The sequence below is a fragment of the Mastigoproctus giganteus genome, chromosome 8, assembly GCF_048544385.1.
Source record: "Mastigoproctus giganteus isolate SK-2022 chromosome 8, ASM4854438v1, whole genome shotgun sequence".
NCBI classification, from domain to species: domain Eukaryota; kingdom Metazoa; phylum Arthropoda; class Arachnida; order Uropygi; family Thelyphonidae; genus Mastigoproctus; species Mastigoproctus giganteus.
In genome coordinates this window covers 183,117,236-183,127,797 of record NC_143582.1, presented here as the reverse complement: position 1 = coordinate 183,127,797, position 10,562 = coordinate 183,117,236, and the positions used below count along the sequence as shown (strand labels likewise).

General features: G+C 38.7%; 1 protein-coding gene across 2 annotated transcripts; it reads right to left on the bottom strand.

The window, feature by feature from the left end:
• Positions 1-2,044: 2,044 nt before the first annotated feature.
• LOC150082053 (uncharacterized) lies at positions 2,045-10,030 on the bottom strand. Of its 2 annotated transcripts, none has more exons than XM_090379939.1 (4): positions 9,976-10,030; positions 9,296-9,379; positions 7,846-8,251; positions 2,045-2,446 (listed from the first exon to the last, which is right to left on the bottom strand). In XM_090379939.1, exons 1-4 carry the CDS (start codon positions 9,991-9,993, stop codon positions 2,274-2,276), a joined length of 681 nt encoding a protein of 226 aa, XP_090236065.1. In that variant the 5' UTR covers positions 9,994-10,030; the 3' UTR covers positions 2,045-2,273. The 2 variants fall into 2 exon arrangements, with proteins under 2 accessions (XP_090236065.1, XP_090236066.1); XM_090379940.1 differs by having other exon boundaries at positions 9,296-9,343; positions 9,976-10,025.
• Between the last annotated feature and the right edge of the window lie 532 nt (positions 10,031-10,562).

Genomic DNA, 10,562 nt, shown 5'->3' with positions numbered 1-10,562 from the left:
TGACCCCAAGTCAGTGGAACAGGCACATGCCCCCACCACAGTGAAAAAAGAGGCACGGCGAGGAGGAGACCAGGGATCATCTCTCCTTCCCACCTGGGGAGTGGAGGAAAAGCACCACGCAAGGGAGCGTGACTAAGGAGGACTAATGGCAGCAGCTGAGCTGTGCTGGTGGTTGTCACTCGTGAGACGAACCAAGGAAGAGGTGTTTTTTTTTTTTTCCCTCCTCTCTCTCTCTCTCTCTCTCTCTCTCTCTCTCTCTCTCTCTCTCTCAGAGGACTGTGATATCCAGGAAGTTTCTTATTTTGATCTTCAATGGGTTGTTTGGGTGCCTAACCCGTCTAGCAGTGAAGACAGCAAACTGAGTAAAGTCTGCGTAGCGCTGCTTGTCCATTAAGGACTCACAATGCCGGGGATTATCTTGGATTTTAGTGGCAAACCTTAGCCGGAACGCGTCATATTCATGGCAATCATACATTACGAAATCCCACGTTTCTTCTGTCCCGTAGTGACATAGTGGATCATGTTATATGCCTAGGGATATTAGCTTCCCTTTAAAGGGTCCGTGGCCTGTCAATAGAAATGTAGTACGGAGGCCTGGTGAGCACCAGGGAGGAGACTTTGGACTGATGAGGTTCACAGAGGGAATGAACTTTTTGGTTATTAATCCTTTGTTGGCCATGTCTCTTGCCAGGTCCTGTACATAATTTCAGAGATTCTCTTCCTTTCCTGTTTGGGGTTGTTATCATGGTTAAGACAAGACATGGTTAAGACATTCTCTGACAAGAGTATTCCCACCGAAACCTGCTGTTTCGGTGGGAATACTCTTCTTCAATCGTTGATACAATTCTCTTCTTATTATCTCTAGGTGTAGGGGTATACATCCAGCTAGCACCTGTAGATCTGGGGTGCTTACTGTACAGCACGCCCTTGTTACAGCAAAGAGCACAGAACGCTGTATGGAGTCTAGTTTACGGCGATTTCGGTCGAGGGAGGCTCTAGTACACCATACTGAGGCTCAATAGCAAACTATTGGGACAAATATGGCATTATAGATGAGGGCCAGAGCCCGGCGCTTAAGGCCCCAGTCTGCACGGCTTATACGGATGATCATGGCCGAGTATTTTTTTATTTTCTCTGACATATATTTCAAGTGAAGATGGAAATTTAGCTTCATATATAAAACGATTCCTAAATACTTGATTTCTGTGTATAATCTTATGGAGGTGTTGTCAAATTTGATAACCGGTGGTCTTCGTAGTTGAAGCGTTCCCTTGAGCAATATAGATTTTGTTTTCTCTCCCGAGATCTTTAGTCGGCAAATGGCCGCCCAATCCTGGAGCTTAGTTAATGCGCAATTTGCACGCTCCTCTAGATCAGCTTGTCTCCATGCACCACCAAAACCAATTCGCAGGCTGTCCCCAGGTCTCCTGAGCTCTGGGGACAGCCTTGGGAGACCTGGCTAGTGACAGATTTGTACCTGGTACTAACATGAGCAGTGCGGTGTCTCAGGTACTCCTTGACACAGCTATAAAGGTTGAGTGGTGCTTTGGCTTGACAGAGTCTTCTGAGAATACTTGGCCACCACAGCCGATCAAATGCTCCAGCAATAAAAATCAATAACTCAGCTTAAGTGCATTAGCACCACCTTGTCCATTCTCTGACAAGGCAGTATCAAAAATTGCGCAGTAAGGATTCTAAATAATTGCGAAGAATTGCAGATTAAGGCAGGGAAAACATCGCTTCCCTATCTCGATGGATCTGTCAATTGCCATTTTGAAGGCATGACAGTTGAAGGCATGACATTAATGATTCATTAAGAATAAATGTTCTTAGTTGAAATAACTGAGCTCAGACATTTTTCCTTTAAAAAAAGTGTTTAATTTACAGAATTTATTTAGACAACAAATAGAGAAACAAAAACCAAAATTCCGTTTTCGACGGAATCATCCACTATTTGGTGTATCGTAAAAAACTAGAGTAGGCAAAATACTTCAATGTAGTCACTGAATGGCAACATTTTTAAGTGCATGTTATTTGAAGTCGATTTACGAGTGGCCAGAATTCCCAATATAGTCTCCACATTAATCGGTACTCGATAATCTTGTTAAACCCACACAAGCCCTAGTGCTACCGGTTCGGCAACGGAACTCCTCTTCTTCGTCTAGAAGCACGTGCATCAGCACTGGATGGCGTAATCTGGCCACGCGATGCGGGTTCCCGTTTCTTGGGAGTTTCTCCTACTGAAGTCTCAAATTTCAAACAAGATAATTTGTTTAGCTAGAGTCGCTCAGCTTATCTGACATTGGCGGAGTCACATCGCTATCGGAGGACGATCCCAGACCACTTGGACATGTAAGAGATTTACAAGAAATGGATAATCGCCTCATTTTGTCGCGTGAAACTGATAGAGATTCTTCTCCTTTTCGTGCTTCCAGGATTAAAGGACCTGTGAAAGAAACAAATGGAAAAAAAATTCATAAGCTGTCAAACTGAGAATATTAAGCTTAAATAGCATGCAGTCTGTTATAAAGATAGGTGTCAAAATGGAGCCACACGCATGGTTAGTACTATTTTTATAGCTGAAAACAGTGGAATCTATTGTATAGAAGCATATAAACTTTTTATATATAAAGGAAGAAATATAGCCTTCTTACTTCTACAATTCAAACTTAATTAAATAATCGTAAAAGTAATCATTAGCAAACCTTCTGTTCTTGAAATAGAAGAAATAAAAAAAAATACTCTGTGTATTGAGTTAATCTAGCGCCATCGGAGCTGCTCGGGGATTTCGGCTAGTTTTACTTCAAGGCTGTGTTGTTGTTGCATTATAAGATGGTTCCCCGCAAAAGCTTATTGGGAAAAGCGTATTTTCATCTAAAAAATCACATAAGCAGTTTCTTGTTTTATACTCTTTTGGTAGCACTCTTGTTCGTCACAGGAATGGAAATGCAAAGGCATGGCCACAGACTCAACAGTTTGTCATAGGTCTTACCTTGAGGTCTGCCAGGTGACCTTCGTGGGGTGCCAATCTCTGTTCCCTTCTTCGTCTCTGTTGGGCTGTTGTCTGTTATAAACTTGATTATGGTTGTCAGGTTTATGCTTCTTCTATAGATACTATACTTCTGTGGTTAGATCCCGGCTATCCGGATTTCTACTTAAGAATTTCCCACATCTCCTGTACAAACCCTTTACGTTGAAGCGAATGAACCAGTGTGTCTCTTCGATGTAAGCATTTGTCCTTACAGTACGTTTTTTAAATTGAAATCTGATGTCCACACATGGACAGTAAGTTTTGAGCCACGATGGGAAAATTTTCGGGCTGGTGTGATTAAAAAAAAAAAAAAAAAAAAAACAGAGCGAAGGAACTGAAATTATTTGATTTTTATTCAAAATAATCACCAATTGAATGAATTCATTTATTATACCGTTCTAAAAAAAAAAGTGAAGGCATCCAACAGATGATGTTTAGTTCTGTCGTTATATCTTCTGTTGTTTATATTCTCAACAACCTGAAATATGTTTCCTTTGAGGGCCGTTTTCACCTTGGGAAAGAGGAAGTCCGCTGACGCTAGATCAGGAGAGTAGTGTGGACGGTTGATTTGTTCAATGCTGTTTCGTCGGAAATGCACTTCCCAATAAGTGCGAAATGGGCGGAGGCATTATCATGCAACAAGAACCAGCTTGCCCTTCTGTGGAAATTGGGCCTCACCCGGGAAGTGCAATTCAATAGCCTTTGAACACCTCTATGTCAGACATAGAATTGACTATTCTGTGGCAGGTAAAAATTCCTTATGAATCACATCCTCTTCGTCGAAAAACATGATCAGCATCTTGATCCAGGACTTCTGTAAACGAAACTTTTTGGGCCATATGATGATTTTGAAGTCCACAGAAACATCCAACGCTCATCTCCGGTGACAATACAGTTGAGAAATTAGGATTGGCTTAACAAGTCCGGATAAAGTCTTCGCATGATGACTCTTCGTTGCTTGAGGTCATCCATTGCAAAATCGTGACAGGGAACGTTAACGCTGCTACGAAACTGGTTGTTACTTTCAACCTGTAGGACTATCTCTGTACCATCATCTATGGAGGAAGATTGAACTACAACATATCACCTCCCTCCCTTTTATTTTCAAACCCATCGAACAGGACCAGTCCGAGAACTTTATTGCCGCACCTCGTGTATTGATTCGATAGCGAGTTACAGGCTTTATTGTTGGTGTGGTATAACTCTCATCCAGTCCTGGGAGATGCTTTTTTTTCTCTCATTGAATCAGAATTTGACATCTGCTTCTACTGGTCCCCAAGCCACGTTGGGATCAGAGGAAATGAATTAGCGGATACTACTGGAAATTGCTGACCGGGCTAGCCAGGTGGGTAAAGTGCCTGCCTGGCAACCCAAAGGTCGCGGGTTCGATTCCCGCCTCGGGCTTCGATCAATGTACTGTAAAAACCTTGGGAGGTTAAAAACCACGTGAAATTAATAACATGGTTTATTAAGCTATTCGCCTAAACTACTGTACATTATGGTAACGTTTCAAGTTTCTTACCGATACCCATCATCAGACCGTTCTGTTAGGGGAACAAATATAGAAAGGATTCCAAATTTGAATATCATCACCAATATTACAATTATCAATATTATGATTTTACAATTACGATTTGCAATTAGACAATTCTAAGTTAATATCTAGTTCTATTGCAATAATAGTCCAAACTTAGAATTGTCTATTTGAAAATCGTAATTGTAAAATCATAATGGCAATTGTAATACTGGTGATTGTATTCAAATTTGTAACCCTTTATTTTTGATCTCCCAACAGCACACTCTGATGATGGGTATCGGTAAGATACCTGAAACGTTACCTTAATGTGTAGCAGTTAAGGCGAATAGCTTAATAAACTATTAATTTTGCGGTATTTAAACGTAGTTTTAATCTCTGAACCATTTACAATCAGCCAGACTTTAGATGACTGAGACAATGTTGTGACGTTTTTAACTTTCTGCACTCCATTAATTTAAATTTATACTTTTATATTTTGTTATTTAACTTTATCTTCTTGACGCGTAACCTGTTTATAGGTATATATTTAATATTGTTTTGATTATATGGAGTGCCGATGTAATATGCACAAAAAAAAGTTTTATTGGTCCGATTTGAATGAAATCTTGAAAACGGACATGGTTATGACGATATGCTAAAACTCGCCTGGAAACATGCGTCCTACAAATATTACCACGCAGTGTGAATCACCCTGAAGAAGCAATTCTCTGAAATCAGAAAATATTTCCATTTAATTTGAATCGAACGAGCCATGTCGGAAGGAATGGGTAATGGAATCAAACGCGTCGCTATTAGTGCTGTCGTGCATATTTGAACGACCCTGCCGCCGCAGAATCACACTTTGTGTAAATATTTTGCTTCTCTTGAATCAAAGTTCTGTTTGCTTGCCGATTCCCAGCGGCTTCTCTTCTTGAACGGAAAACAAATTCTACGCAGGGATGGATTTCAGTTCTACGCAGCATTCAAACACATGAGGTATGCGATGAAGAGATTTATTTTCCTTATCGAATTCTCTATCGAAGATTACTTGAAGAGTAAAACGGCAAAATTCCTCGTTTTCTGTTTATTAGAGGCAGACTTTGCGCGCGTTAAAGGAAAAGGTAGCTAAGGCTAAGAGGAGTCAGTATATTGTATTTGTGTCTGCGTGTATTCTTTGGTCGATTTGCTAAAAGAAAAACCCGAATTTCCGGAAGGTAAAACTTTCGCCCATGACCGACTAACTTGGTGTGAAAATGTCCTTAACTTCCTTTCTTTGCGACGGGTTTCGAATCTAAGCCTTTTCCACACTTTCCATTTCTCATCAACCTATTGAGGTGAGGCACGTTTTTCTGCTACAACGGAATTAAGAACAAAATTATGAAATCGTATCTCTCGAAAATGATTTAATTGCTGCCCAGTAGCGTAAAATCTGGACCTTAAAAATTATTTCCTACAAGCAAGCTCAAAGTTTTGCACTGAATTAATTGTAACTTTTTCGTGTAATCTTATTGATCGCTTTTCATTAATCTTTGTATAAAATACAAGCATACCTAAAATATAAGCATAGACTAATATTACGACTATCTCGCTTCTTAGGATTTATTCCGTTATTACAACGGTTCTCCTCAACCTAACATCGAAAAGTCATTCCTTTATTCTTTTTTCCCATTTTCTTCTATCTTCCCAATCTCCATCCACTTCTATTCACAGCTGCTCTCGCACCCTCTATCCACGTCCTTCTTGGTCTTCCTCTCTTTTTGTCTTCTCCATAGCATCCATTCCATGGCTCTAGGCAATCTGTGGTCCTCCATTCTCTTCATGGTCAAACCACTTTTCTCCTTTTGGACGTTTATTGTATTCCTTATCACGTCATTTCTAACTTTTCCAGTTATAGACTTTCTTGCCAATCTTCGCCAGAAATCCATCTCAACAGCCAATAGTTTATTCTTTCTAAGAATAAACTATTGGCTGTCTTTCATTTAAGGTGGAAATTTCACATCCATATAATAAAACATTTTGTAATTAATATCGCATTATATATTTGATGTTAATTTTTAATATTTTTATTCCATAGCACAGAATTTAGCATTCTTATGACCTTTTTCACCTTCACTCAGCGCCTCCGTAACCAGGTGGGAAGGAGCAGCAGTGCGTAGCACGCTTCTAGATTAGACCGGGGTTCGAGCTCGTGATCACCAAATACGAAGGATATGGAAAGATCAGGGAATGACCACCGCATATCCCCGGAGCAATATGGCCTTAGTTGCTAATGCTTCTAAAAACCAAAACAACAACAACTGTATAATGAGGCGATCCTGTAATTGCAAAGTTAGTTTTTATTTTGTTGAAAAAATGGCGACACTGAAAGAGTGAATGCGGAGTTCCAACAGGCTGCAACCATTCCGGTTCTCTTCTTATAAAGAGCATCCCTACATCGTTTCAACAAGATGGAGCAGAAGACCACGTGATACGAGATGTGGTGGTTTATTGGTGAAAGGATAATCACAAGGAATGTCCTCCGTTTCTTTTTTGTGGGCTATTTTAAAGCGTGTGCATATCAGTGAAACAAAGAAACATTAAGTTCCACTCTGATAAGGAGCAAAAGTTCGAAAACCAAGTAATGTTTCTTTCCCATCTTTTGATTGTGAGTGTCCATTTGGAGCAGAAAGCAAAGGAACCTTTCTCAGCCAGGTAATTTCTATAAATCGCTTCATAGTGCTGTGGCCAAGGAAATGACGCGGCACAAATTCAATTGTATTTTTTAGTTTCGTACTACTAGTAATAAATATAAGAATAAACAAAAGTTCTCAGTCGTGTATTAAGTAAATTTGTAGCATTGTTTTTTAGCGCCGTATTATGATATTGTACTTAGAACAGGTTATTGTACATCTTAACTCAAGTAAGATTGCACTGGGAGATGAAGATAGAGCCCAAACGAAAAATAAGTATTAGCCATGGTGGGTAGTGCCGCTGCTTTTTTTCCAGCATCTGGAAAAAGGAGTAGGTTCATTTCCCGTCGCAGCTCAATGTCGTGGTATAACTGTCGTCTTCATGGAAGGATCTTTAATAGATTGTTTCCACTCTGACCGAGTTACGGTGGGTCTGGAGTGATGGTTAAATGTTTTTTTAATCCGAAAAACATGAAAATAGACCTACCTCTAGAATGCATGCAGTTTATAGGCAGGAATACAAACGCTTCATAGCGTTGTATTTCGGTGTAAATTGTAAAAAAAAAAAAACACCACAAAACATGAGAGAGATTTGAATTAAAGTGGGATAAAAGGGGATGCTTACTCACACGAAGCCTTACTCCTAAAAGTATAAACCAATTCCTTTTCGAGGCAAATCAGAGGTTCCTTGTCACTAATGTTGTTCATACTTTCTGACTTTCTCTGCCATTTCTTGAACTTCTCTAGGTGGCACTTTTTCGTCGTTTCGTGTTCCTTGTCTGCCAGATGATTTAGATCTTCCGTCGTCTTAGAATGAGCAGCGCCACTTAGATCGAGATCTGCGCTTTGAGAATCTGCCGACACGGATATCCCCTCTGAAGGGTGGGTGTTCGAGCTGGAAGTAAAGGTGACGCTTGAAGGGACAACGAGATACGATGAAGAGGACGTAGTTTCAGAGATTTTGATCGTTATTCGAGGTGTGGACGGCCTCCTACCAGCGAATGGCGGAGGATAAAATCTTACTGAAGGCTCAGGCTGGAAAAAGGAAATGACACAAAATTAATGCCAAGAAGATACTGCAATAATTATTAATAATTTTAACGATAGCGATAAAGCAAATAATTTTTTGAAATAAAAGCGCCACATTGCTGATAGAATAAAGCTGTTCACTGTTTCCTGTACAATAAAACTGAAAATATAAATTACGTTCAATAAATGAAAATTAATAATTGTAATATTAATACAATGAATATTGTCTGACCTCCTCGCTGACTCATCTGCAAGGGTTCAATTGCTGCCCTTCCATTTCCTGTGGACAGAGGCGGATTGAATTTCAACACGCGGGGAGATCATTAAGGTTTGTCTCATATCGTGGCCGAGTTAACCGGTCTCGAGTACGTTTACACAATTTATCTCCAAATAATAGAGCATAGATTTGAGGTTTTTTTTTTTTTTTTTTTTATAAACAAAATTACTCTGTTATTCTACCAATACTCTGTTCTAGGCGAAGAACTCTACGAACAGGTCGTACTTAAAAGAGAATACTGTTTTTTATAACCCTCTCAATGTGAATAAATGGTAGCCTCTTGTATCTGAGAATTTTTATACCCTGTTTGACATTTGTGGGAGGAAACGAGGCAAAGTTTTACCGTCTCCAGCTGACAGAAATAGCTTTCTTCATGGATCGAACTGACCTGTTCGGAAGCAAATAAACAGTTAGTTGATTTTGTTGACCTAATGAAAAGCCCCATATTTGACGCATCTACGGTTAGGTGACTTTGACATTGCATATTCCTAGCCATAATTTATACTTAATGTTGAGAATCTGTTATATGCACAACCTCATGATATTAATGGGTATTTCTCTGATCAAATCTCTGTGTTAATGTTACGGCTTAATGTTTCATTATTGAGTCTTTATACATTTTCAATTTCCTTATACTGATTCAGTGTCTTAATGTCCATCAGAAACACAAATGTGCCCTCAGTTTCTAAAACAGTTAAGAAAAGGTTAATTTTTTAATTAATGAACTTTATAATACCTTTAATGTACTGTACTTCATTTATATGGTTGGTTACCTGTGTAGTTGTGCATTGTCCAACTCCGCCTCGTCCAGCCAGATATTCCTGATATTGAGAGATCACGCACAGAATATAGTACACCTGTTAAATAACAATAAATAAATTTAATTAAAATATATAAAGTCAGTTAGATGCAGACTTCTGAGTGTAATTGGTTTAGGGCTTAATAAGGTACGCTAATTCATGCAGAGATCTCATTTTTCCAATTCATATCAGAATTAATGAACAAACTGAATATTTATAAGAACATTATAATCCCATGAGGTTTATCAGATTTTGCTAACGCAAACATTTCAAAGTTGATTACACATCTTCCTCGGGACAATTGTGGTGCCGATATGTTCTTTTAACTTATGTTTGACCGTTTAATATTTTTAAATGGTATAAGATGCAAAAGTAATAGTCCTTTATGTTTATATAGTGGAGTAATTATAATGTAAAACACCACGATGCAGGAATCCTACTGCTCAGATTGGCTGAAAATAGTTTATAATTCTTACATAGGCTAAGAGGCTAATATTTCAGGAGTTTAAAAATCTTAATTACACTGTGTTACTGTCTTAATTACACTATGCAATAGTATAATGCTAACAAAAGCACTTCATTTATCTCACCAAACATTCGCCCTTTCAAAACACATTAAATGGAGATTTAGCAAGAAACCTGCAGCTACGTACATTTAGGCAGCATATCATCAAATCGATAGCAAACAAAACCTTCAGGAGAGTGTCTCCTTCCTAGAAAAGAAAAGAAAAGAAAAACGCGATAAACAACATCTTGATCCAAATGTAATTTTCATTTTTAATGCGATTTATGTAATATTCACAATTCATTATAATTACCCAACATGTATGAATAATATACTACCCAGCGCACATTTCGCAAATTAATTATTCAGTAATCATATTACTACATACACCATTATTTCCTTTTGAAATAAATGTTTACATTCATCATAGAGATGGGCGAATCGCCTCCATATTAATAATCACCATTCATCCATCCATATTAATATCAAGAATTTTTTTTCTTGTAATGTCAAAGGACTACTCGGAGTATTCTTAATGAACGTAGCTTGTTCTAACTTATTTTTAGAGATATCGGAGAACAATTTTTTCTTTATTCCGTGCTCAGCAAAGAGTGAGCTAATGACTATGCGTCATGCAAACTGAAGAGGAGCAGATGGGATGCAGTCCATTATGATTGTTGTGTGTGTTTCGAGAAACTGGTATTGTTCTTCACTACGTCACGATATAACGTCATC

Coding starts and splice junctions, on each gene's coding strand:
- LOC150082053 (XM_090379939.1), bottom strand. Junction 8,252..9,295: donor GACAATGCACAACTACACAG/GTAACCAACCAT, acceptor TCCTTTTTCCAG/CCTGAGCCTTCAGTAAGATT. Junction 2,447..7,845: donor TTTTAGGAGTAAGGCTTCGT/GTGAGTAAGCAT, acceptor TTTCTTTCACAG/GTCCTTTAATCCTGGAAGCA.